General features: G+C 60.5%; 1 protein-coding gene and 1 non-coding gene across 9 annotated transcripts; both read left to right on the top strand.

Moving 5' to 3' along the window:
• The first annotated feature begins 2,502 nt into the window (after positions 1-2,502).
• AP1B1 (adaptor related protein complex 1 subunit beta 1) lies at positions 2,503-26,736 on the top strand. Of its 8 annotated transcripts, none has more exons than XM_048323087.1 (25): positions 2,503-2,566; positions 7,363-7,472; positions 8,606-8,668; positions 9,509-9,614; positions 12,070-12,205; positions 12,874-13,119; positions 13,887-14,077; positions 14,507-14,728; positions 15,733-15,853; positions 16,025-16,120; positions 17,722-17,837; positions 18,532-18,697; positions 19,563-19,661; positions 20,243-20,502; positions 20,846-21,047; positions 21,924-21,944; positions 22,197-22,226; positions 22,346-22,501; positions 22,643-22,788; positions 23,252-23,381; positions 23,611-23,695; positions 23,937-24,023; positions 24,635-24,789; positions 25,194-25,202; positions 25,807-26,736. In XM_048323087.1, the coding sequence occupies exons 3-25, from the start codon at positions 8,632-8,634 to the stop codon at positions 25,879-25,881; spliced, it is 2,892 nt and encodes a 963-aa protein (XP_048179044.1). In that variant the 5' UTR covers positions 2,503-2,566; positions 7,363-7,472; positions 8,606-8,631; the 3' UTR covers positions 25,882-26,736. The 8 variants fall into 8 exon arrangements, with proteins under 8 accessions (XP_048179044.1, XP_048179046.1, XP_048179045.1 ...); XM_048323088.1 differs by having other exon boundaries at positions 2,548-2,566; positions 7,368-7,472; XM_048323085.1 differs by lacking the exon at positions 2,503-2,566 and adding an exon at positions 5,059-5,258.
• On the top strand, positions 22,843-22,947 carry LOC125335595. The gene has a single exon (XR_007207496.1). It is a non-coding gene; the product is annotated as a small nucleolar RNA SNORD125 (small nucleolar RNA).
• Positions 26,737-26,823: the final 87 nt, after the last annotated feature.

Here is a 26,823-nt window from a genome sequence, read left to right as displayed (position 1 = left end):
CGGCGCGGCCGCCCGCTTTATAGGGCTCGGGGCGGCCGCTCCGCCCCGCCACCGGCAGCGGGGGTGGGCACCGGCACCGCCACCGGCACCGCCCCGCGCCGCCGCCGCAGCCCCGCGGGTGCGGGGGGACCCCGCTGCCACGCCCCGGTGGGGAGCGGGAGTCACAGGAGAAAGGAGCGGAACCCCTCTGGCAGGAGAATGGGGACCCCGGGGCGCAGCGGGAGCTCGGGAGCAGGAAACGGGACCCCCGGGAAGGGAGTGGAACCCCCGAGAATAGAGTGGGACTCCCCGGGAAGGGAGGAGGGTGTGTCTCAAGGGAGAACACATCCCCCGGGGGGGGAGCAGGACCACTGGGAGTAGAGAATGGGAGCCCCCGGAAGGGAGCAGGGGCACCCCAGGACAGAGTAAGGACCCCGTGGGAAGAGGGGAGCCCCTGAAGGGAGCGTGGAGAGTGGGATAAGAGGGATAGAGGGTGGCACCTTCAGAAAGAGAGGGGGGACCCCCGAGGACAGGGCCCCAGTGGGACCGCGGACACCCCGGGCAGAGAGAGGGATACCTGGGAACAGAGTGGCGTCCCCAGGAATAGAGAGTGGGACCCTGGGAAGAGAGTTGGGACCACCCAGGGCAGAGCAGGTCCCCACCTCGGTGTGAAGGAGAAAGGGGGGACTCCCGGGTGGCACAGACACCCCCTCCAAGGGTGGGATGGCAGGGCAGGGACCCTGGGGTGGGGATCAGTGACCAAACCCCCCCGCTTCGTGTCCCCCCGGGGGTCAGGCACTGATTGGGGCTGGGGGAGGTGAGTTTCTGCTGGCTGGGAAAGGGGGGGTGCCAGGAGGGTCCAGGGGGGGACAGGGGACACCCCTGCGGGATGCTGGGGGGCTGCAGGCAGGGAGGGGGTGAGAGGGCCGGGTCTGCCATCCTGGCTGGGAAGGGGATGAGGATGGGGATGGGGATGGGGACGGGGACAGGGATGGGGATGGGGATGGGGACAGGGACAAGGATGGGGACAGGGACAAGGATGGGGACAGGGATGGGGATGGGGATGGGGACAGGGACAAGGATGGGGACAGGGACAAGGATGGGGACAGGGATGGGGATGGGGAAAGGGACAGGGACGGGGACGGGGATGGGGGGGTGTGACCCCCCCCCAGATCTGCCCTTGGGACCCGGACATGCACGGACGGCCCGGCCAATCAGCACTCGGGTACCATCCGACCAATCAGCACTCACAGACTGCCCGGCCAGTCAGCCCCTACGGGCCAGTGGCCAATCAGCACAGCTGCTGCCCAGCCAATCAGCACACACAGAGCTCAACCTGTGGGCAGGCGCTGACAGCTCAGCCAATCAGCAGCCAGGCCCACAGATCCCAGCCAATCGACACACAGGCCCATAGATCCCAGCCAATCAGCAGGCAGCTGCAGTGATCCCAGGCGCAGCCATGGCGTCCCCGCTGTCCCCCACAGCTGTCCCGTGTGGGAGCAGGGTGCCACCACATCCCTCATCCCTCAAAAGTCATGGAAGCAGGTCCGGGAGCAGCCAGGATGCACCAGGAGGGAGAGGGAGGCTGAGCCCCCCCAGCCTCAGCCAGGCCGCTGGTGACACGTCCTCGGCAAGTGTTGGGGACATGGGGCCAGCAGGCACTGGCCACCCTGAGCAGCTCCGTGCCCGCCCTGCTCCCGCCGGCCACCACGAGTGACCCGCTCCTGGCCACTCGCCACCAGCCCGGGGCCATGGGGGTTACCCATGGGGGGGGGGACAGGCGATGCCCCAAGCGGTCCTTCCCACCCTATGGCCCCCCAGGAGTGGGGACACCCGGCTCAGAAAGGGGACACAGCCTATGCAGGGTGTGACCCTGTCCCCCACACCCCATGTGACCCCTGTCCCCAAGCTCTGTCCCCCTCCTTCCATCCCAATCCCTGCAGTGTCTCCTGTCCCCATCCCCTGCCCTGTCTGTCCCTATGCCCTGTCCTATCCCTGTGTGCTGTCCCACTCCCTGTGGTGTCCCCTGTCCCTACACCTCTCTGTCCCATAACCTCTCTCCCTATCCTGCATCTTTATCCCATGTCCCCATGCCCTGTCCCCATCCTGGTCCCCATCCCTGTCCCCATGCTTTGTCCCTATCCTTTTCCCCATCTCTTCTCCCATTCCTGTCCCTGTCCCATTCCCTGTTCCAACTCTTGTCCCCATTCCTATCCCCGTCCCCAATCCTATCCCGTCACCTATCCCCAGCCCCTGTCCCCATTCCATGTCCCCATCCCTCTCCCCATCCCTGTCTCCATCCCTGTCCCCAGTCCTGTCCTGTTCCCTCTCCCCGTCCCCTATTCCTATCCCCTGTCCCCAATCCTGTCCCGTTCCCTCTCCCCGTCCTTCTCCCTATCCCTGTCCCCAATCCTGTCCCGTTCCCTCTCCCGTCCCTCTCCCGCCCCGCTCCCGTTCCCGTTCCCGTTCCCAGCCCCGCCCCTCCCGCCCTGGCCCCGCCCCTCCCGCCCTGGCCCCGCCCCGGCCCCGCCCCGCCCCGGAAGCGCTCCCCGCTCCTCAGTTCCGGTGGCGGCGGCGGCGGCGGCAGGTACGGACCGGGCCGGGCCGGGGGCTGAGCCGGGACCCGCAGGGCCGCGCCGGCACCCGCGGCTGCTCCTGCTCCGGGCGCCTTCCCCGAGCTCCGCCCGTGCGCAGCCGGGACGGGCCCCTCGCCGGGGTTCGGGCCGCGCCGCGTCCTTCTGGGCCCGGGCCCCTCCCGCCCCCCGACCCGAGCTGTGTCTCCCCTCTGCCCCTCCGGGACCGGCTGTGTCCCCGTCCTGACCCTTGGCCCGACCTCCGCCTGGCCCCGGGGCCGGGCTGTGTCCTCCTGCCCCGGGCTGTGTCCCTGTTCTGACCCCGTGTCCCCGGGCTGTGCCCCCTCCCGTGTCCCCGGGCTGTGCCCCCTCCCGTGTCCCCGGGCTGTGCCCCCTCCCGTGTCCCGGGCTGTGCCCCCTCCCGTGCCCCGGGCTGTGCCCCCTCCCGTGCCCCGGGCTGTGCCCCCTCCCGTGTCCCGGGCTGTGTCCCCGGGCTGTGCCCCCTCCCGTGCCCCCGGGCTGTGCCCCCTCCCGTGTCCCCGGGCTGTGTCCCCGGGCTGTGCCCCCTCCCGTGTCCCCGGGCTGTGCCCCCTCCCGTGTCCCCGGGCTGTGCCCCCTCCCGTGTCCCGGGCTGTGCCCCCTCCCGTGTCCCGGGCTGTGTCCCCGGGCTGTGCCCCCTCCCGTGTCCCCGGGCTGTGCCCCCTCCCGTGTCCCCGGGCTGTGTCCCCTCCCGTGTCCCCGGGCTGTGCCCCCATCCTCCCCTCCTCGGCCCGGGCTGTGTCCCTCTCCCACCCCCGGCTGGGGCACACGGGGGTCCCCCCATCCCGCAGCCTCCCCCGGGCCAGAGCCGTGTCCCGCCTGTCCCGGTGCTGCCCTCCCGGCTCTGTCCCGGAGGGATCGCCCCGGAGTCTGCTGCCCTCCCCGGCACCCCGGGCACCGTGTCCCGGTCACAGCCAGAGCCCCGATGGGCACCGCGCTGGGGGCAGGACCCTCTGTGAGGGCTGGGGGGCACGTGGTGACCCCTTTACTCACCTCAGGGCATGGCACATCCGTGGGGTAAAGTCTTGGCTCTGCATGGAGTAAGCTGGGAGCTGGGCATGGAGGAGACAGGGGGGCAGCTGGGCTGATATCCTGTGCTCGCTGCCTCCTCCGTGGGGATTTTAGGGAGAAAAGCCCCAAACTGGATAAAAAGGAGCTGGGAGACAGCTCCAGCCTGAAGGAGCCGTGTTGGAGGTGGTGGTGGTGGTGTTCTTGCAGGTGTTTTGTGTGGAGTTCCCCAGAGTTTTAACTCCTGTCAGGCGCTCAGCTGGGGTTTTGTGTTTGCTCTCTCCTGAGGTGACAGAAAATGGGATAAGCCTCGGATGAGCAGTTGGATCAGTCTGCTTTGTGGCTCCCACACCCATTTGTGCGGTCAGACTGCCAGGCTGAACAGGCTTTGGGACCCTGAGGGGCTTTCCAGAGGTGTTGGGCCTTGCTTGGATCAAGCCAGGCTGGGAATTCCATGGCAGGAGGTGTCCAGCCCTGCAGAACCTGGCTTTCCCAGGAGGAGAACATCCCCTCTGCAATGGGAACCTGATGCTGTGTCCAGAACAAGGTCCTTGGTGTCCCTGAGGACACTCAGCTGGAGTTTGGGGGGAGCCCCTGTGGGTGCCATCCCTGTTCAAGGTGATTAAAAATCCCCCCAGCTCTCAGAGCACAGTGCTTTGGGATGGGATGCTGGCAGTGTGTACTGCAGGGGACACTTCAGGATTGTCCTTTTTCCCTGAGTTTATTCCCAATGACTGGTTGATGGATCGGTTGCAGCTCATTTGCTGGTGCCACTGCTTTGGATCTGCCACGATTTTGGGCACTTTGCTGATGGCACAGTGAGTTTGGCAGGGCTCCTACCCCCGAGTTATCCAAGAGGCCCCTTGTTTGATGGAGATGGAGCCTTTTGGAAGGCTCTGGGGTTGGTCAGTAACAGGTTTGGGAGGATGTGGATGGGTTGGTCCTGGTTGGGATGCAGCAGAATCGCAGCCCTGCGCTGCTGCAGGGCCGAGTTGGAGCAAACACTGGCTCCTGTTATGGCAGTTATAGGAAAAATATCTTACTGGGAATGTGTGTGGGGCTGGTGTGAGCCCCTGGGGGTTTGTGGCAGCCTGGCAGAGGTGGGATGAGCACGGGGATGGGCGCTGTGCCCATGGCTGTAGGATGGGATTGCCAGGAAACGCCGCTGTGAGTAGCGAGGGATCAGCACAAGGCTCTTTTTGGGTTTTATATCCTCAGCCTCTGGTTCTGTTCTTCCACTCTGGGCTGTTTCTCTCCCCTCTCTGGTGTCTGGGCCAGCTCCTGGGGTTTATCCGTAGGGCAGGGATGTGCTCGGAGCTGTGGGGAACCATCACCACCTCAGCCCTGCCTGGCCTCTGCACTGCCCTGGACCTGCCTCACGCCAGCAGGGGACAGTTATGTGATTCCCCACGGCTCCAGTTACCCATTAATTTTTTAGAGTCTTCCTTAATTCCCTTAATTGTGCCATCTTGGCCCTCAAGTGCTTCATTTCCAGCTGCGGTGTTTGCTTGTGGGAGTTTCCTTTCCCCACTAACCTCCAGCTGCCCCTCTGTTTTCCAGGTGAGCCCTTTCCTAGGAACTTCCCCTTTGAGTTCCTGCTCCTTTCTTCTCTGCCTGCCTTTAGGTGCCAGCCTGTCCCCCCTGAATTCCAGCTGGAATGTGAGTGCAGGGATGAACCTCCTGCCTTTGCTCCCTTCCTTCCTTCTGGAGACCTGGGTCAGGGTGGGGAGATCAGAGCTCTGGCAGCTGGTGAACTCCTGGTCTGGGCTGTCACAGGGTCTGGGAAGACCTGGGAGCTGTGGTGGGCTGGGATAACCGGGAATTTGGGATGTTTTGGGCATGGTTAAAGGCTGTATCCCAGCCCTGGCAGTGGGTCTGTGTTGGTGGAAGCTGGAAGTGAATCCAGAGGAGGCCACAGAGCTGCTCCAAGGGCTGGAGCCCCTCTGCTCTGGAGCCAGGCTGGGAGAGCTGGGGGTGCTCACCTGGAGAGGAGAAGGCTCCAGGGAGAGCTCAGAGCCCCTTGCAGGGCCTAAAGGGGCTCCAGGAGAGCTGGAGAGGGACTTGGGACAAGGCATGGAGGGACAGGACACAGGGAATGGCTTCCCAGTGCCAGAGGGCAGGGCTGGATGGGATATTGGGCAGGAATTGTTCCCTGGCAGGGTGGGGAGGGGCTGGGCTGGAATTCCCAGAGCAGCTGTGGCTGCCCCTGGATCCCTGGCAGTGTCCCAGGCCAGGTTGGAAATTGAGGCTTGGAGCAGCCTGGGATAGTGGAAGGTGTCCCTGCCATGGCAGGGGGTGGGATGGGATGAGCTTTAAGGTCCCTTCCCACCCAAACCATTCCATGGTTCTGTGAAAGTCTCTGGTCAGCAGCATCTCAGCCTTCAAGGATGGAGGAATTGTCCTAAAACGGGGTGATAAAAGTAGCAGAAGAAAGGAGTTTTCCTCCGCTCTCCATAAGAGGAAATGAGCAGCACCAGCAATGGCTCATTTGGCATTGGTGTCATTCCCAGGAACCCATGGGCAGCACCCACCTCGGTGGGAAGCACAGTGGATGTGTTTGTTGTTGTATTTTTGGTTTAGGAGCCTCTTACCTCCCCAGGATAGCTGAATTTGGGATCTGCTGGCGTGGCAGTGGGAAAAATGGGATGGCTGAGCTCTGCCATGTCCCTGAGCCGGGGGCTTGAGAGGCTCAGGAGAGCAGCACTGCTGTGGCTTGTGTGGAGTTGTGGAATTTAGTCCTGTGGAGTGAATAAAATCGGGGATAAGAGGCTTTGGGGAGCCCCTTTTTGCCTGCAGTTGCCAGGGGAGGCTGTGGGTTTGTGCCACTACCAAAACCTGTCCGAAAACCAGACCTGAGGAGCCCAAACTGAGTGTGGGGGAGCTCTGGGTGCTTCCCCTCCAGCAGCTTCCAGATCCTTACAGACACTTAACTCCTTGAATCCCATTTAAAACAAGTTTGGCGTGAGGATGGGGTAAAACCTGAGCCACCACAAGGTCAGGGGTGGTTGATCTCCTTTGTTTCGTTGCTTGCATCCTGCTTTTTGTGAGTGAGGAGCTGCTCCACGCAGCCTCTCCCTGGGAGATCAGCCTGGAAAGGAGCTGGGTGGGAATTGCTGGAGCTGAGGGAGCAAACAGCTTCTCTCAGCTCCCAGGTCTGCACCACACAGTTGCATCCTTCAAACCAGAGCCAGGCAGCAGCGCTGGCCCACGCCCAAGGGCTGAGCTGTGGGAATTCACCTGCGGCGCTGGCAGCCAGCCCTGCCTCGTCACCCTGGGGGACCCACAGGGTGCAGGGTGCTGGGGTTTGGCAGCTGTGTGCATCGCCTCATCACCCTGCTCCAGGCCCCGGGGTGCTTCCTGCCAGTGTGAGGAGCGAGGGGTGCGCCTTCATTCCCGAGCCGGAGGAGCCGCTTTCCTTCTCGGAGCTGCTGCAGGGCTTCAAGGAGCGGGGAGGATGGGTGGTTGTCTGAGCCTCTGAAATCAGTGAGGTTTTGGGTGGCTGAACTCCACTTTGGTGGGGTTGTGGATGGAAAAACCACAGGCTGTGCTTTCCCTGGGCTCTGGGAAAGCGGGAAGCTGCAGGGAAGTGGCCGGTGTGATTCATGGCTCCGAGCTGCCTGCAGAAATTCCCTGCTTGGCTTCAAGTTTGCTTTCCAGGCACTTCTGCAGAGCAGGGCTGAGTGTGAGCCAGGTCCTGGAATCGGAGGGACTGCAGTGAACCCTCTTTCCTTCCTTACTTCCTTCCTTCCTCCCTGTCTGGCAGGACAGGATCTGCAGTGAGGCGCAGAGAGCTGCGGCGCAGCCCGGAGCTCCCGCTGTTCCCTGGAGAGCCATCGACTTAGTGGGATAAAAAAGGCTCTGAATCAGTCACAGGTAACCGAGGCAGGGAGGAGTGTCCTGTCTCGCCAGGGGCAGGGCTGTGCGAGCGTGCTGACAGCCTTCCCCCTCTGGAACAGCACTGGGATCATGCTGCCAGCCCCCAGAGCAGCCCCAAACCCACACGAACTCCTTCCCTTTTACTCCCTGCCAAGCCATGTGCTCTGCCCAGCATGCTCAACCCCCAGATTTCATCCAGATTTTCTTTTTATCCCTGCTGGGGATCCCTCTTCAGTTGGACAGGGAACAGAGGACACAGTTCCTCTGTGCTCCTGCTGTGTTTGGCTTTCAAGATGCTCATTTGCATTTTAAACCCATCCGCAAGCTCTTTTTTTTTTAATCTTTTTTTTTTTTTTCCCACTTGGCTTTGCTTCCCGTGCTCCTGCCCCTCCAAAACAGCAAGGCCACTGCAGGCTTTCAAGGACAAGCCTCTGGTTCCTTTCCTGTTGAAGGAAAGCTGGGAAAAGCAGCCCTAAAAGCCAAATCCCCGCTGACCTTTCCGAAGGGCTGCACGTCGCCTTCCTCAGCCTGCCAAGCCCTAAATCTGCCCTAAACTGCCTGAATTATATAACGGAGCCTCGAGTGCTGGGCGGAAACCTTGCACCCTTGGAATTTAAAGCAACCCTGCTGGAGCAGGGATGGTTTCTGGAAGAGGCTCCCTTTGATCTGGCGGATTTGTGCCCCTGGGCTGCGCTGTCCCGTTGAGCTGAACCTCGGGTTTGGCTCGGTTCCTCTCCCCAGCCCAGAGCTGTTCCCTGTGTAGGTGTGAGGGAGGGCTGGGAGTGAGTTTTCCCTAAGAAAGCGTTTTTTTAGATGAGGAGAGGCGAATCCAGGGGGGATCAGTGAGCCCCTGCTGCCCGGCTCTGTGCAGGGTGGGATGAGCAAAGCCAGGGCTGCAGCCCTGGAATCTTCAGTGATTCCCTTCCTCCTCCACATCCTCTTTGGAGAACCAGCTGATTCCCCACCATGGCAAAGCTGCGAGGTGCTCACCCTCCCTTAGGGATTGGGACTCTTCCTATGAGATCCCAAACTCTTTCCCTCCCCTGGTTTTTCCTTCCCGGAGCTCTCCATAACGATCCCAGGAAGGGAATTATCAACCCTGAACCTCTGTGCTCTGCCTCTCCTCCCAGGGCCGTGCCGCTGGCTGGAGACCACCATGACGGACTCCAAGTACTTCACCACCACCAAGAAAGGTAAGGGAAGGAGCAGGAATATCACAATTCATCCCCAAATCACCAGTTGGTTCTTACACCTTTCTAAACCAGGCAGGGAGGGTTGGGAAGCTCCCGTGGGAATGCCCTGAGCCCCTGTGGGATGCTGTGGCTGACACCACACCCTGCTCCTCGCTGCCAGCCTGCTGTGGGGTCAGGACACTTTGTCCCCTGAGCCTGGCCAGAGCTGGTGGCAGCTGGTGATCGGCTTTAGCAGCTCAGGAGCTCCCCTGGGCAGCACTCAGGGCCTTAAGCACTCTCCAGAGCAAGGAATTAATGCGGAGAGAAGCAGTGTGGCATCTCCCTCTTCAATCTGCCGGCCCAGGAGGGAATAAGGAGCTCAGCATGGCCTCAGGAGGGCAGGAGATGGTGCCCTGGGCTGGGGGATTGCTGCCACAGGCAGGGAGAGATTTGGGAGCCATCCTCCCTTGGATGAGCTTGAGGAGCAGTGCCCAAAACGCATCTGCCATCATCCCTGGGAAGGGTAGGGCCTCCTGGGGCTGGGATAAGCACCCTACAGCCAAAAATACCCTCTGCATAATCCCATCCAGTGCCCGTGGGGTGCTCCTGGCTTCTGCAGCATCTCCCATCCCTGTGGGGCTGGAGGAGCCACAGGGATTCACCAGGAGGGTTGTCTCCATTCCCATGGATGAGAGCTGAGCCCCCAGGACAGCCCCAGCCCTCAGTGAGGTGTTGGGGAAGTTAAATCCCTCTTTTAGCGGGTGGCAGAGGATCCCTGGCGTGCAGTGGGTGCTCACCCAGCTGAAGGCTGGGATGCCCCTTCCACCAACCCCTGAGCTCCCACTTTTCCCGGTTTTCCAGGGGAGATATTTGAGCTGAAAGCTGAGCTCAACAGTGACAAGAAGGAGAAGAAGAAGGAGGCTGTGAAGAAGGTGATTGCGTCCATGACTGTCGGCAAGGACGTCAGGTGTGTGCTGGGACTGGCTCATGGCATATCCCAAGTGGGAAAGGACCCACAGGGACCATCCAGCCCAGCTCCTGCCCTGCCCAGACACCCCAACAACCCCACCCTGGGCATCCCTGGCAGCGCTGTCCAAACGCTCCTGGAGCTCTGGCAGCCTCGGGGCCGTGCCCATTCCCTGGGCAGTGCCCAGCACCCTCTGGGGGAAGAACCTTTTCCTAAAATCCATCCTAAACCTCCCCTTCCTGCTGTTCTCCCTGGTGCCCAAGCCAAACCCTTTTGGGCTTTTGGGTTCCCTTTTTCCCCCCTGTTGCTTCCAAGGGAGTTTCCATGCTGCTTTTCCCCTCGGGATTCACCCAGGTGTGCTCCTGGCCACAGCTCTACCTCTTGGAGTGCAGTTTGTGTCCACGTGGCCACCTGGCAGGTGGGGGCTCTCCTGGCTTTGGTTGTAATCTGGCTAAGAGAGGATTGGTCTGGCTGCCAGCTCAGTTTGTTGGGATTATTCCCACTTCCTTCGTGTGTTACTAAAAACAAGCAGGACCCCCTCGGAGCCGTTGGGGCTTGGATGCTGATAAGCCTTTTACAGCCTCTCCAGTCCAAAAGGTCAGGCTGCTGCTGTTCCTGCTTCCCTTTTTCCCTCTGGCTGAGCTGCACGTGGCCCCTTCCTTCTGCCTTTTCCTGCACGGACCCGTCCCAGCACAGGCAGCATCAGCAATTTGGATTTCACGGTGCATTTGAGAGGAAGTGGAGGGAAAACACATTCAGGGTTGGGAGAACTGGGGCATCCCTGGCTCCCAGAGCAGCAGCAGCAGCAGGGAGTGTCCGTGTTGGGACCACTGTGGAGATCCCATGGATGTGGCAGGAGCTGCCAGTACTTGAAGGGGGCTTAAAAAAAAAAGGGAGAACAGGTTTTTACGTGGACAAATAGTGACAGGCCAAGGGGGAATGGCTTTAAACGAAAAGAGATTTAGATGGGATTTTGGGAAGGAATTGTTCCCTGGGAGGGTGGGGAGGGGCTGTGGCTGCCCCTGGATCCCTGTCAGTGTCCAAGGCCAGGCTGGAAATTGGGGCTTGGAGCAGCCTGGGACAGTGGAAGGTGTCCCTGCCCATGGCAGGGGTGGAACTGGATGAGCTTTAAGATTCCACGATTCCCAAACCTTTCCATGATCCTGTGGCTGTGTCAGCGCATTGTTTTGGTGTGTGCCTGTTTTAGGCTGCAGGGAAGCAGTTTGCTGAGTTCACTGCTCCCCAGGAGGTGCCAGCAAAGCCCGGTTTAGCCCGGGGTGAGACCAGCCCAGGTGGGTGGCAGCTCTGCAAAGCCCAGCTCCCTGGATTTAGGGGGACCCTGGGTTTGATCCTGTCAGGGCTGGCTGGGTTTGCGGAGGTGGAGAAGCTCCCAGGAGCCACGGGACATCTGTCAGGGTGGGATAACCCCTGTGTTAGCCCTTGATTGCCTCTCCTGGGGTGGTTGAATTGTCTAATTGGTCTGTGTTTGGATGAAGCAGCATCTCTGGTGTCCCCCAGCTCTGGGATGTTTGGGGAGGGGAAGCCCCAGCTCCGTGCAGGGAGCTGATCCACTCCATTCCCCTCCATCCCAGTGGAGCATCCCAGTGCTCAGGACTCCCCCAGGGGAGTGGGGCTCTTCTTCTTTATGCACCCATGATGGTGCATGAAATAATGGAATATCCTGAGTTGGAAGGGATCTACAAGAGTCATCTAGTCTAGCTCCTGGCCCTGCGCAGGAGACCCCAACAACCCCACCCTGTGCCTGAGAGAATTGTCCAGCACTTTTTCCCAGGGCAGTGGATGTGCCCTGGAGTGGGGATGCAGCACAGCCATGTTGGGAAAGCTCGGTTTTGGTCCATCAGGCTGGTTTTGATACAGATTCATACAAAAAAATCCACATGGTATGGGCAATTCAGCCATTTCTGCTGCAGGGTGGGCTCAGCTCATGGAATCATGGAATGGTTTGGGTGGGAAAGGGTCCTTAAAGCCCATCTAATCCACCCCCCTGCCATTGGCAGGGACACCTTCCCCTATCCCAGGCTGCTCCAAGCCCCATCCAGCCTGGCCTTGGGCACTGCCAGGGATCCGGGGGCAGCCACAGCTGCTCTGGGAATTCCAGCCCAGCCCCTCCCCACCCTCCCAGGGAACAATTCCTTCCCAATATCCCATCCAGCCCTGCCCTCTGGCACTGGGAAGCCATTCCCTGTGTCCTGTCCCTCCATGCCTTGTCCCCAGTCCCTCTCCAGCTCTCCTGGAGCCCCTTTGGGCCCTGGAAGGGGCTCTGAGCTCTCCCTGGAGCCTTCTCCTCTCCAGGTGAGCACCCCCAGCTCTCCCAGCCTGGCTCCCGGGAGAGAGCTGGGTTCCCCTGCCTTTAGGAGTGGGTTTTCCATGGGAAGGGGGATCCCACAGGCGGCGTGGCCGTGTCCTGCCCTCACAGAGCTGCTCTGCGTTCCAGCGCTCTCTTCCCGGACGTGGTGAACTGCATGCAGACGGACAACCTGGAGCTGAAGAAGCTGGTCTACCTCTACCTGATGAACTACGCCAAGAGCCAGCCCGACATGGCCATCATGGCAGTGAACACCTTCGTGAAGGTGAGGGGACAGGGGACACCATGTGCCAGGTCACTGCGCCAAGCTGCAACTCAGGGAGAGTGGGCAGCTTTCCAAAGCCTCTCCCTGCTGGAGGAGGGGCTCTCCAAGCTCTAGGAAACGGATTGAGTTTGTCCAGTAATGCAGAAATGCAGTTTTTGGCAGCTGTGCTGTGCCACTCGCTCTGTCAGGGGTGTGGGCAGCTCCCGTGATCGAGAGCCGTCATGTGAATTTATGTGCTGAGAGATCCCTCGTGATCTTCCCGTTGGAGTTGGGGATTGAAGAGTGCGTTAGGAGCCAGGATATTGCCAAATCACTCAGTGAAGAGGCCTGCTGGGCTTTACAAGGAGTTTGGGCTTTGTAGGGAGGATAAACCCCACATCATAATCCCAATGTGTCTGTTTCTGACATCAGGCTGGGTTCAGCTACCTGCTGTAAGTGATGTGGGATTCCTGGGGGGAATGAGGAGTTCTGGGAGTGAGGATTGGTGGCGTTGGAACTCAGTGGGTGCAGGACAAGAGGGGAACTTCTCTTGGGTGACTCGTTCTCAAGAGCAGAGCATAAAAACCTCAGGGTCTGAACCCAAATCCTCCTGGAGGACCTGAACCCACCAGAGGTAACCTGTGATTCGAGGAGCCCAGGCTACCCAACCTCCCCTCTCCTCCCTGCAGGACTGTGAGGACCCCAACCCGCTGATCCGGGCTCTGGCCGTGCGGACCATGGGCTGCATCCGGGTGGACAAGATCACGGAATATCTGTGCGAGCCCCTGCGGAAGTGCCTCAAGGACGAGGACCCCTACGTGCGCAAGACGGCCGCCGTCTGCGTGGCCAAGCTGCACGACATCAACGCCCAGCTGGTGGAGGACCAGGGCTTCCTGGACACCCTCAAGGATCTCATCTCAGACTCCAACCCCATGGTGATCGTTTTTTGCCTTCTCCGCCTTCCCTTCATCCGAGTGGCAGTGACCGCTCTCCCATCGTGTTCGCGTCCTACTCCCTTCCTCTCAGACTCACTCCCAGCCTCTCTTTTTTGGTGTTAACAAACCACTTTTGGGGAATTCTTGCTTGTCAGGACCTCAGGCCGTGTTCCCTGTCCCATAACCCTGTCTCCTGGACGGAGGGTTTCTCCCATCCCTTGGCAGTGTGTTATTCCTCTGTTTCCAGTGGGAAGGAGGCTGCTCCAGCTGGCTGGGAGCAGGGGGAAGCTGGTGCTTGGTTCTGATCCTACACAGCCAGTGGCTTTTGCCTCTGGTTCTCCTGGCAGCTGGGCTTTGGCTTCCCTCCCTTTCCCCAGGCATGAGGAACTTTAAAACCACCTTTCCCCAGGTTTTATCTTCCCACAGCCTTCCCTGCTTTCCAAGTCTTACCCTGGGTGTAGCATTGAGCCCAGGAGCTGTGTGGAAAGCTCTGGGGCTCCTTGGAGCTGCCTTGGAGCTGGGGAAGGGGAGCTGGGCACAGAGCCAAGGCTGCCTCCCGTGGAACATGTGGGAGCTGCTGGAGATGCGGCGTGGGCGGCGGGAGCGTGCCGGTGGGGATGGCTCATCCACCTCCCTCGGATCTGCTGGGGGGAAGGAGAAGCTGGAGGCCAGATGTGGGTGGAATGTGAGAGTTTGACAGTGAGGAGGCAGCTCATCCCCTCACACCACATTTGGTGTCACCAATCCGTGTCCTGTGCCCCTGGCAGGTGGTGGCCAACGCGGTGGCGGCGCTGTCGGAAATTGCGGAGTCTCACCCCAGCAGCAACCTGCTGGACCTCAACCCCCAGTCCATCAACAAGCTGCTCACGGCCCTCAATGAGTGCACCGAGTGGGGCCAGATCTTCATCCTGGACTGCCTGGCAAACTACATGCCCAAGGATGACCGGGAAGCACAGAGGTGAGGGGACACTGGGCTGGAAAGGGGAGGGGACAGGCAGGCCCTGGCACTGCCCCTTCTCCTCTGAGGAGCGTCTTCATCCTCCTGACCCTGCTGCAGGAGGTGGGACAGCGGGCATCTGCTGGAGCTGTGCCTTGGGCACAGCCATCTGGAGCCTGCCTGGTCCCGTAGCGAGTCCTGGCACTGGGATTGTGCTCCTTGAGCTGCTTAAAATGTGGCTGCAGGGGACAACAGGCCCCAAACGGGGTCACCGCCAGAGGGTTCTGGGGAATAACCTTCACTGGGGCATTCAAGAGCCAGTTCAGCCTCTTTGGGAAGGTCCCAAGTGCTGCTCAGCTTTCCTATGAGTCCTTCCTCCATGCTGGCAGGAGTTTTTCAGCAGGAGGAAGGGCTGGGATCATTTCCTTTCCCTCCTGCTCGCCCCGGCAGCATCTGTGAGCGGGTGACACCGCGGCTGTCCCACGCCAACTCTGCTGTGGTGCTGTCGGCCGTCAAGGTGCTGATGAAGTTCATGGAGATGCTGTCCAAGGACCTGGATTATTATGGCACTCTCCTGAAGAAGCTGGCCCCGCCACTGGTCACCCTGCTGTCCGCAGAGCCCGAGCTGCAGTACGTGGCCCTCCGCAACATCAACCTCATTGTGCAGAAAAGGTGGGTGTCCAGGTGTCCCCTCTTTGCCACAGGTGCTTCAGTCCCTCTGTCACAACCCATCCTGTGGGGTGTTTTCTTCTCTGTTATTTAAAATCCAAGGAGAGTCATGGAATCATGGAATGGTTTGGTTGGGAGGGATCTTAAAGCTCATCTCATCCCACCCCCTGCCATGGGACACCTTCCACTAGATCAGCTTTGCTCCAAGTCACATCCAAGCTGGTCTTGAGTCAGTCAGGTGGGGGAATGAGCAGGGAGCTAAGCTGGGATCTCCAGTTTAATGTTTCCTTTAATTTAATTTATTCTTTATTTGGGGCAGGAAAGGAGGGCAAAGCCAAAAGCTGTGAGACTTTGGAGTAGTCACTCCCATGTCTAGGGAGGGATTTTTGTGCTGCCAGCTGCTTTCTCCACAGTTGTCCTCTTTGAACAAGTGCTCAGAGTCCTTTTGTCCCTTTGCTGATCTAAAATCCTGGTGGGCAGGAGGTGGCCGAGGCCCCACACGTGTGCCTGGAGCAGGAGTGGCAGCTGGAGAGCCCCAGCCCACTCAGATGATTTGTCCTCCTCCCAGTCAGCGCCGTGGTCGTCTCTTAAAAATAGCAGCAATTTCTGGGAGAAGTGGAAAGCAATTAGTGTCCCTGGGAGTGGGAATGGGGAAGGCAGCTTGGAGCTGGACCTGGCCTAGCTCTTTCCCAGCTTAGAGGGAGGGTGAGCTGGTGAGAAAGGTCCAGCCTAGCCCTGGGGTCTGGATTTGTGTCCCTGCTCCCACTAAAATGTCCCTTCCAGCCTTGGCAGGACAAACATCTCCCGTTGCCTTCCGTCTGGCCCGTGTTTGTGACAAGGTTGTGCTCTGTCCCCTAAGTGCCAGCAAAGGGGAGCCAAGGGACAGAATCCTGGGGGATAATCACCATGATTCAGATTCCTTGGCATTGAGTAGGCCCCCAAAACCTTGGGATTGTGGTGGAAGTGAGTGCACGCCCCCCCCCAACGCTGCCTCTCGCTGCCCCCAGGCCCGAGATCCTGAAGCACGAGATGAAGGTGTTCTTTGTCAAGTACAACGACCCCATCTATGTCAAACTGGAGAAACTGGACATCATGATCCGCCTGGCCTCCCAGGCCAACATAGCTCAGGTCAGCAGCTGGGCCTGGGGCATCCAGGGGTATCCAAGTCGCAGCCCCAGCGCTGCGGGATGCGGCCGGGAGCAGCCGTCCCCCCCATGCTGCTCGTGCTGGGTCACTGCCCTGCTCTCCTGGTGGCTTTTCCTTGCTGCCAGGCTCTCACTGCACTGTGCCATCCCTCAGGTGCTGGCAGAGCTGAAGGAATATGCCACGGAGGTGGATGTGGATTTTGTCAGGAAGGCGGTGAGAGCCATCGGCCGCTGCGCCATCAAGGTGGAGGTGAGGGCTGGCACACGGCGGGGCTGGGCAGGGCAGCACTTTCCAGCACGTGGTGGGCATCTCATCCCCCAGGAATTTGCAAGCTGGAGCCTTCCCAGGCCTGGGGATGAGCCGTGATTGTTCCACAGGGATCATGTGGGGTGTCAGGAGGGTATTCACTAAGGAGCTGCTTTGGGATCCCTGCCTGAAGCAGAGCCAGCAGCTCTGCCTGATGAATTAATGCAGTGGCTGATGCCAGTGGCTTGCTGGGGGCCAGAGTGGGACTGGCAGGGAGCTGATCCCCTCCCGAGGGGTTGGGGGGGAGCTGATCCCTTCCTGAAGGGCTGTGAGGGAGCTGATCCCTTCCCAAGGGGCTGTGAGGGAGCTGATCCTTTCCCGAGGGGCTGTGAGGGAGCTGATCCTGAGTGGCTGTGAGGGAGCTGATCCCTTCGTGAGTGGCTGTGAGGGAGCTGATCCCTTCGTGAGTGGCTGTGAGGGAGCTGATCCCTTCCCGAGGGGCTGTGAGGGAGCTGATCCCTTCCCGAGGGGCTGTGAGGGAGCTGATCCCTTCCCGAGGGGCTGTGAGGGAGCTGATCCTTTCCCGAGGGGCTGTGAGGGAGCTGATCCCTTCCCGAGGGGCTGTGAGGGAGCTGATCCCTTCTCGAGGGGCTGTGAGGGAGCTGATCCCTTCGTGAGGGGCTGTGAGGGAGCTGATCCCTTCGTGAGGGGCTGTGAGGGAGCTGATCCCTTCGTGAGGGGCTGTGAGGGAGCTGATCCCTTCCCGAGGGGCTGTGAGGGAGCTGATCCCTTCCCGAGGGGCTGTGAGGGAGCTGATCCCTTCCCGAGGGGCTGTGAGGGAGCTGATCCCTTCCCGAGGGGCTGTGAGGGAGCTGATCCCTTCGTGAGGGGCTGTGAGGGAGCTGATCCTGAGGGGCTGTGAGGGAGCTGATCCTTTCCCGAGGGGCTGTGAGGGAGCTGATCCCTTCGTGAGGGGCTGTGAGGGAGCTGATCCCTTCGTGAGGGGCTGTGAGGGAGCTGATCCCTTCGTGAGGGGCTGTGAGGGAGCTGATCCCTTCCCGAGGGGCTTTGAGGGAGCTGATCCCTTCGTGAGGGGCTGTGAGGGAGCTGATCCCTTCGTGAGGGGCTGTGAGGGAGCTGATCCCTTCGTGAGGGGCTGTGATGGAGCTGATCCCTTCGTGAGGGGCTGTGATGGAGCTGATCCCTTCGTGAGTGGCTGTGAGGGAGCTGATCCCTTCCCGAGGGGCTGTGAGGGAGCTGATCCCTTCCTGAGGGCCTGGGAATGTCCCCATCTCTTTACCTGAGGCTGGCAAGGAGCTGATCCCTTCCTGAGGGGATGCTTGGAGGCTTTGCTTCCCTGTGGGGATAATTTTCCAAAGGAGATTATTAAAAATCTCCTTGGAAAGGTAGCTTTGCAGGGCTGGAATGCTTCCCATGAGGAGAGAGGATGAGGAGGAGCCACACTTGGGTGTGAAGGGGAGACCACACTTACCACATTCTGCTGTGGGTTGGATTTGTGGGGGGATAAGGGGGAGTGGCAGTGGGGGGTTTGGGATGGGATGTGAGGGGGTCCCTGTCCCTGTGTGACCGAGTCCCTCCGGCAGCAATCGGCCGAGCGCTGTGTCAGCACCCTGCTGGACCTCATCCAGACCAAGGTCAACTACGTGGTGCAGGAGGCCATCGTCGTCATCAAGGACATCTTCCGCAAGTACCCCAACAAGTGCGTGGGGATTCTCCGGGATGCTCCCGGTCCTACACAAGCTCTTCCCGCCCCTCACTGTGCTTGAGGGGGCCACAAACTCTTGGTGGGATGAAGTCCTCAGAGCACAGGTGGCTTTGGTTTTTTGCTGCTCTGATGGATCAGCTGGAATTCAGCTGGAGTGAGTGAAGTTGTCCCCAGCCCCAGGGTGGCTCCGTGGTTGCAGTCCCAGCTCCAGGCACTCAGATGGAGAGGAGCTGCCAGGGATGTGCAGGTCCCTTGCGTCAGCAGAAACTGTCCCTGGCTCTCCATCCAGCTCCTGATGCTGGAACAAGGGCAGCAGGAGGAGAGGGGAGGGAATGTTCCAGCTGAGCCAGGATGAATAGGCAGCTCTGTAATCAGGAAGTGGGGGACTAATAGTGGTAATAAATACTAATGAACTGGATTGGGAACGAGCAGAGCTCTGCAGGAATAGCCAGCAGCTCTGGGCTGCTGCAGAGAGGAGCGGATCAGACCAGCAGGGTGAATTCAGGAGCAGGGAATGTGCTCTGGGATCAGTGTGGGCACTGCCCATGGGGCGAGGGGACAGCCCCAGGCAGGGTGCCCTTGGCCACAGTTCTGCTGTGGGCAATGGGATGGGGACTTTGGGTGGATCAGGATTTGGGTCTCCTGCTCTTGGTGAGCTTTCTCCTGCTTTTTGTCCTCTCCTGGGAAGGTACGAGAGCGTGATCGCCACGCTCTGCGAGAACCTTGATTCCCTGGATGAGCCCGAGGCCAGGGCTGCCATGATCTGGATCGTGGGGGAATACGCCGAGCGCATCGACAACGCCGACGAGCTGCTGGAGAGCTTCCTGGAGGGCTTCCATGATGAGAGCACCCAGGTGTGCCAGGGGGACCCGCTGCCTCAGGGTGACACCGTCACACAGCTCCTGTGACGGTTTGCTCTGGGAGGGAGCGGATCCCTTCCCAAGGTGGTGTTCATGCAGGTGCTCGGAGCAGCCATGTCCCACGGCAGGGTTGGGTGTAGGATGTGGCCCAGGAATGTGGTCGGGGCTTGGAGCAACCTGGGATAGTGGAAGGTGTCCCTGCCCATGGCAAGAGGTGGAATGAGATGGGCTTTGAGGTCCCTTCCAGCCCGAGCTGTTCCATGGTTCTGTGAAATGGCACCATGGTGCTGTCCCGAGCACTTTCCCTATCCCGTGGCTGGGAGGCACCAAGCAGTCACCTGGTTATCCCACAGTGATCCTTTTGGAGCTGGAAAAGGAGCAGAGGGAGCCATGCCTGCCCTGTCTCCTGGGGCGACTGAGGCCAGTGGGGTTGCCTGTGGAATTTTGGAGGGTTTCCATCTCTGGAAAACTGTGAAACAGCCTGTAACCAAGTGACAGTGACCAGGGCAAAGTCTGCGAGTGCAAAATAGCCAAGCCAGCGATCCTGGCTCCCTGAGAGGCCGGGAGGGACTGTCACAGGGGAATTCCTGCTGCTTATCCATGTGGAAGTCAGAGGATGCTCTGGTGTGTGCCCTGTGGGACCGTGTAACCTGCTCCTGAGATCGTGCCCCATAATGTCGGGGTCATCCTGTGTGTCTGAGGGTGTGGGAATGGGCTGGAATGAGGCTGAGTGAGGTGCCCTGACATGGTCACCATGCCTTTGGTCCCTTGAAAGGCAGGTTGGGGTTAGGTCCTGGGGAAAATCCATGTGTTCCTGCACAAACCCAGTGTGACCTGTCTGTCTGTCCGTCCCCCACAGGTCCAGCTGCAGCTGCTGACAGCCATCGTGAAGCTGTTCCTGAAGAAGCCCACAGAGACGCAGGAGCTGGTGCAGCAGGTGCTGAGCTTGGCCACGCAGGTGGGTAACACCTGGGAGAGCTTCCCAGGGCTTCCCATCCCCTGGGGCAGTGGGAATGGCCTGGTCATGTGGCAGCAGGCAGGGAATTGGAGCTTAATTCAGAATGGTTTGGGTTGGGAGAAACCTTAAGGATCCTCTTGTTCCAGCCTGCAGGGACACCTTCCACTGTCCCAGGCTGCTCCAAGCCCCAATGTCCAGCCTGGCCTTGGACACTGACAGGGATCCAGGGGCAGCCACAGCTGCTCTGGGAATTCCAGCCCAGCCCCTCCCCACCCTCCCAGGGAGCAATTCCTCTCCAATCTCCCATCCATCCCTGCCCTCTGGCAGTGGGAAGCCATTCCCTGTGTCCTGTCCCTCCATGCCTTGTCCCACGTCCCTCTGGGAATGCTGACAGTTGAAAGCCTGGAGAGTGTGGACACTCCCATGGCTCTGGAGGCGCCTTGTAGCCTCTTTAACTTTGATCCCTGTAATCCCTCCCAGCAAGGCTTAGAAGGGAAAAGCAGCTCCGAGTAGTTCTGTAGTAGCTGCAGTTGCTCCAAGCAACTCCGTAGTAGCTGCAGCTTCCCAATGGCTTCCCAAAGGACTCGGACAACCCCGACCTGCGGGATCGTGGATACATCTACTGGCGCCTGCTCTCCACGGACCCCGTGGCCGCCAAGGAGGTGGTGCTGGCGGAGAAGCCGCTGATCTCAGAGGAGACGGATCTGATCGAGCCCACGCTGCTGGACGAGCTCATCTGCTACATCGGGACCCTGGCCTCGGTGTACCACAAACCCCCCAGCGCCTTCGTGGAGGGCAGCAGGGGCGTCGTGCACAAGAGTTTGCCCCCACGGACGGGCTCGTGAGTATTCCTGTGTCCCCACGCCGTGCTGGGACTTCCAGGGCTGTGGATGGAGGGGTTGGATGTGGAGCTGAGCGGTTGTGGGGCTGCTGGGCTCAGAACTAAGTCCCCATCCCCAAGGGAGGTTCTGTAGGAGCAGGGGTTCAACACTGTCCTTAAAAAGCTGAAGGAGTGATCCCAGTGGAAGGGGATCTCCATGGGAATGTGTCGGGAGCCAGGATGGCATGGGGGATCCAACTGGGCAGGGATCTAACACAGCAGGGGGTCTCTGTCTGCAGTGGGAGCTCCTGTCCCCGCTGGAGCTCCTCGCCCTCTCCCATCTTTCCCGTGCCATTCCCTGCAGGAGTGAGAGTGCCGAGAGCCCGGACGCGGCCCCGTCGGGGGGGCCAGCAGCGGATCAGCCCTCGGTGATCCCCACCCAGGGGGACCTGCTGGGCGACCTGCTCAACCTGGACCTGGGCCCCCCAGTGAGTGGGCCACCCATGGCCACCTCCTCCATGCAGATGGGCGCCGTGGACCTCCTTGGAGGCGGCTTGGACAGCCTGGTACGTCCCAGCTCCCGCGCTCCTTCCCTGATGCCAGGCTCTCCCGTTGGCATCGTGCTGGACTTGATGCTGGCTCTGGTCTGGGGTGTCCTGGGATATGACAGACTTGTCAGCCTGGGGACATCTGGGCTGGTCCTTTCCTCCTGCAGTGGGTGAGGGCAGAGGGGCACTGCACCCTCTTTTATCCTGCCAGTATCCAGCAGCTGGAGGGGTCCCACCCACCCGTTCCCGGTGCCTTTTCTCTCGGTTGGTGTGGATGTTCCCACTCCATGTGCTGTGCTGCAGGAGTGGCTGCTCTTGGGGACCTCTCTCTGACCCCCAAACTGCTGCAGGGCTGGGCCAGGATGAGCCCACTCCCAGCCTGTGGGGCACTTTATGGGGTGTCCCCTGTGCCAGGAGATCCGGAGGTGACAGCGTGTCCTCCTGGGAATGCAGCCCTGGGAGTGGTTTGGCCTCGGGGTGAGGTGGGATGGAAACCTCTCCCTGTGTGGGAACACCTGCCCTGTGGGTGCTGGAGATGGGCCAGGCTCCCTGAAGGAATGGAGTTCAGAGTTTTCTCCATGACTCACAAAATCCAGCGGATTTATCCAGCAGATTTATCCCAAGGGGAGGCAGCGTCGATGCCTTTCCTGTTTTGTAACCCTGCAAGTGGTCCCCTGGCTCCTTGTGGCTCACAGGGATTGGTGATGGGCTGGGAATGAGGCCTGGCTCTGTCCCCTGGCTCCAGGACAGACACAGACAGACAGACAGATGTGTCAGGACTAACCTCTGTCCCCTCCTCCCCTTCTCTTCTCTCTCTCTTTTTGTCTCTTCTCTCCTGGCTTCTCTCTGCATGTGGCTGGCTCTTCTCTCCACCTTGCCTGCTTCTGCTTGGAGATGGGGGACGAGTCGGAAGGGGTATGGATCACCTTTGCCCAGCTCTCCTGCCCGTGCCCACCCCTGGCTGCCCCTGCTCCCCCCCCAAGCCCCAGTGACACCTCACTTCCCTCTGGGGACAGCCATGGCCCCTCACAGCTCCTGGTCTGGGACCGCTGGAGCATCCCGACACTCCAGGCCCTTGCTGCTTTCAGGGAGTGTCCAGAGGGGACATTTTGGGGACCCCCGTGCCCTCAACCCTGCCCCTGCTGATGCCCCTTTCTTCTCTTGCAGCTGCGCAGCGATGTGGGAGGCAGCCCTGCTGTGAGTGTGCCCTCACACCCAAACCCTCTCATTGTCTGCATCCTCCTCCTCATCCTCCTCTTCCTCCTTCTGTCCCCCTCCCCACAGTGCCCCCCGTAACCCCTGCCTTGTCCCCACAGATGGGTGGCGGCGGTGGCGGCAGCAGCTTCACACCAGCACCCAGCACCACAGCACCCACAAACGTGGGGGCACCCCTTGGCAGCGGCCTGGGCGACCTCTTCGACCTCACCGGTGGGGTAGGGACCCTCTCAGGATCCTACGTGGCCCCCAAAACGGTGAGTGGGGCAGCCAAGCTCGGGGTTAAGGAGGGGCACAGACCCCCGTGCCCCCTCCCCACGGCACAGCCTCCCCTGGAGGAGGTGGAGGAGCACCAGTTTTGGGTGACACCTCAAGGGTATCTTGTCCCCCTCACCCAGGTCTGGCTCCCTGCCATGAAAGCCAAGGGGCTGGAGATCTCTGGCACCTTCAGCCGCCAAGTGGGCTCCATCTCCATGGACCTCGTGCTGACCAACAAAGCCCTGCAGGTCATGTCCGACTTCGCCATCCAGTTCAACCGCAACAGGTGAGTCCCCCCTGGGCTGGGGTCTCCTGGTCTTGTGTGGAAGGAGCTGCAAGGGCTGGGAGCAGCCTCTGGTGATGACCTTTCTCTCTCTGATGGCTGTGGTGGTGATGAGCATCAAACCAAAGCCTCTAAGAAGTTGGCTGAAGAGGCCGTTCCTCAGGGCTCTCACCATTGTCCTGGTGTTTGTGCTGCTGAACTGATGCTTCCTTTGCCCTCAAAAGCCCTGAGGGAATGCTGCAGGAATGCTACAAAATGGGTGTAGGAGGAAGGGGGGAGATTATGGGGCTGCCCCAGGGTGGGCAGGGCAGGAACCAGTCCTGTCCTGGACAGTGCAGGGGCAGCTGGGTGTCCCTGAGATACCAGTGGAGGAAGGCAGGGAGTGCCAGGGTTGGATGGGCAGCGCCTTGTGCCATCACCTGCTGTCCCCACCCTCACCCCCTGCCCTCCCTGGCGTCCCCCCCAGCTTCGGCCTGGCCCCGGCAGCTCCTCTCCAGGTGCACGCACCTCTGGCCCCCAACCAGTCTGTGGAGATCTCCCTGCCCCTGAACACCGTGGGCTCCGTCATGAAGATGGACCCTCTCAACAACCTCCAGGTGGGGAACATGGAGGTGACCCCTCCTGGGGAGCTGGGGATGGGGCAGGGTCCCTTGGAGAATTCCCGAGGGAGCTGTGACAGCAGGAACCAGAGTGACACGTGGCTCCAGAGGGGGGGATGGGATGGGATGGGATGGGATGGGATGGGATGGGATGGGACGGGACATGACACTTCGGGAACCTGCTGTGGGTCAGAGGTGTTGAAACCCCCATGTCCTTCCACCCCAGGTGGCGGTGAAGAACAACATCGACGTCTTCTACTTCAGCACCCTGTACCCCCTGCACATCCTGTTCGTGGAGGACGGCAAGATGGGTGAGTCGGGGTGTGGGTGGCTCTGTCACCTGTCCCTGGGTGCCATCCCAGCCCCTGGAACCCTCCTGATCGCATTGGTTGAGCCCCCAAAAGCAGGTGGCTGCCCTGAGCCTGGCCTTGGGGAACTGCTGGAGGGCGTGGCAGGGTGGCATCCCTTTGCTGTCACGTCACCTGTGTTGTGTCCCTATCGGGGTGCCCAGTCTGGCAGCTCCCTCAGTGCTGGTGTCCTCGCTCCCTGCAGAGAGGCAGATGTTCCTGGCCACTTGGAAGGACATTCCCAACGAGAACGAGACCCAGTTCCAGATCAAAGACTGTTCCCTCAATGCAGGTGGGTCCCACCCCCTGGGAAGGACCTGGCTCAGCTCACAGCTGGCTGCTGGTGACCAGTTCATCCCAGTTATCCCAGGCTGTGGGCAGCTGAGAGCTCCTCCCCCTGTGCCCATCCTGGACCTCCAGGAAGGAGCAGATGCTTTGCTTGCCCTTGGCTCCCTGCAAGATCTTGTCAGGTTGGAATGAGATGGGCTTTAAGGTCCCTTCCCACCCAAACCATTCCATGATTCTGTGATCCCAAGTCACTCTGCCTGGTGGGGATGTCCCTGCCTTGGGGGCAGCTGCTGTGCTCACCCTGGGATCATAAAATCATAGAATTGTTTGGAAAAAGACCTCCAAGACCATTGAGTCCAGCTATTCCCCAGCACTGCCAAGGCCACCACTGCCCCATGTCCCCAGGTGCCACATCCACATGGGTCTTAAATCCCTGCAGGGATGGGGATCCACCACTGCCCTGGGCAGCTGTGCCACCCTGACCACCCTTTCCATGAAGAAATTTCCCAATATCCAACCCAAACCTCTTCCATGACAAGGAGGGGAGAACCAGGAGCAGGTCCAAGGGGAGCAGGGGTTCAGCCCAGCCTCCTCAGCCCCTCTCTCCCATCGCAGATGCCGTGAGCAGCAAACTCCAAGGCAGCAACATCTTCACCATTGCCAAGAGGAACGTGGAGGGCCAGGACATGCTCTACCAGTCCCTGAAGCTCACCAACGGCATCTGGGTGCTGGCAGAGCTGCGGATCCAGCCCAGCAATCCCAGCTTCACGGTACATCCCAGCCCCCCGGGGCAGCTCCCCGCCTTCCCCGCTCCGAGCTGGGGGGCACGTCCCTGGTGGTGGCACCCCCGCAGCTGCTGGTGGTGCTGGTGCCAGCCCCGCTCTCCCTCTCTCATGGGGAGGGTGACACTGCTCCTGTGGGAGCAGCTGAAGGACACAGAGGGCCCCCAACCCACCCAGCTCCATTAAACCCTGTCCTCGGAGCATTCCCTGAGCAGGGATCTATCCACACCTCACCCATGAGCCATCCCAATGTCCTGCTGTCCCTGTCCCCTCCCCACCTCCCTGGCAGCCTGTTCTCTGTGGGGTGGGACGAGCTGTGTCACCCTGACTCCTCTCTCTGTGTCTCCGTCCCTGCCGCCCGCCCACCCTCGCCGGCCTGCCCGCCCTTGCAGGATTTGGAGGTTAGACACTGGTTTTTCCCTGGCTTTGGGCTCTCCCTGGCTGCTGCCTGGATATTCCTCCCTCCCCTGATGTTTTTCCCTGCCCTGCCAATCTCCTGGTGCCTCCTGCTTCTCCTTCCCAGCAGGGCTGGCACGAGGAGGGGGATGTTTCTGAGGGTTGGGATGTCCCCGCCACCCTCCTGGTTTCACTGGGGATGAGGATAGCTGCAAATCCTTATTCCAGAGGATTCTCCATGAGCTTTCCCTGCTTGAGGAGCTAATTGATTTTGGAATCGTTTCATATTGAAGCAAACTCACTGAAGGGGCTCGTTCCTCTTCGGAGAGGAGGATGTTTTTGGGGGACCCTTCACCCTGGAGTGCCAGGCATTGAATCCAATCCCAAAAGCTGGAGTGTTGCCCCTGCCTGCTCCCTGCCTGTGCTGCATGTGGATGGCTCTGCCCTGGGAGGGCTTGCAGGGGTTTAATAACCTTTTTCCAGCTGAAATCAAGAGCTGGACTGCCCCGTGGGAGGGGAGCTGCAGCATGCAGGGCTCTGCTTTGGGGCTGGTGGCTCTCCAGCATGGGGTGGGATTCCATGACCCCGCTCTTCCCTCTCTGCCCACAGTTATCCCTGAAATGCCGAGCGCCAGAGGTGTCCCAGTACATCTACCAAGCCTACGAGACCATCCTGAAGAACTGAGGTGCTGCTGCAGCCCCTCCTCCTCCTCCTCTCCTCCCTTTCCCGCCCGAGGAAGCAGGGCTGGATCCGTGTGCATGTCCCCTTCCCTTCCTGCCAAGGATTCCCTTGGGATTGTCCCATTCCCGGCAGGGCTGGGGGGAGCGGAGGGGGGCGGGGGGGCTGTCCCCAGTCCCTGCATCCCTGTAGCAATCCGTGTGTGAGTGATGCCGTGTCCTCCTCGCTGGTGTTGCTCCCTCCAGATCTCAGTGTCACCCTCCGCCTCGGAGCTGTGGGGGGCTGCTCTCCCAAAATCCCCAGCTCCTGGTCCTGGCTCTCCTGGAGCGGTGTCTGGTGGTGGGTTCAGCATTCCAAACCCTGGGGGCTCACTGCTGGCTTGGCTGGGGGGCCCAAAGTGCCGTGGGATTAGGTGGCTCTGGCTGCAGATCCCCCCAGAGCCCTGGGATTTGGGGCTGGAGCAGGTGGGAAACAGCTTTGGCTTCTCCCCCCCACCCCCCTCTCTCTGCCTCTCCCTGATTTTGTCCCCTGGTTCAGCAGAGCCATGGCTGAGCCCTTCACAGAGGGTCTCCTTCCCATGGGAGCCCTTCCCAAAGCTCCCAGAAGGGCTCGAGGATCCCAAATTTGAGGCTGCACTTCATGTGCAGGTTAAAAAGGGCTTTTCCAGCCCCCTCCACGAGGCTGGGAGGGCTCTGAGCATCCCCTCTCCCCCTGCACAGCCCCACGGCTCCCTCTGCTCCCCCCTGGGTGCTCCTCTGGGGATCCCACTGCTCCTTTTCCCCCTAAATCAAGCCATGGGTCCCCCCTCCCTCGAAGCAGGAAATCTCTAATATATGAAAGATAAATATATTGTAATGTTCACTGGTTTGAAGGGAATGTTGAACAAAGGTGACACCAGCCCGTGGGGACGCTGCCAGGGTGGCCGTGGCCCCGTGATCCCGAGGGAAG

Source organism: Corvus hawaiiensis, chromosome 18 (assembly GCF_020740725.1).
Source record: "Corvus hawaiiensis isolate bCorHaw1 chromosome 18, bCorHaw1.pri.cur, whole genome shotgun sequence".
Lineage (NCBI taxonomy): Eukaryota > Metazoa > Chordata > Aves > Passeriformes > Corvidae > Corvus > Corvus hawaiiensis.
Note: the sequence above shows the minus strand (reverse complement) of the source record. Positions and strands in the feature narration are given on the sequence as shown.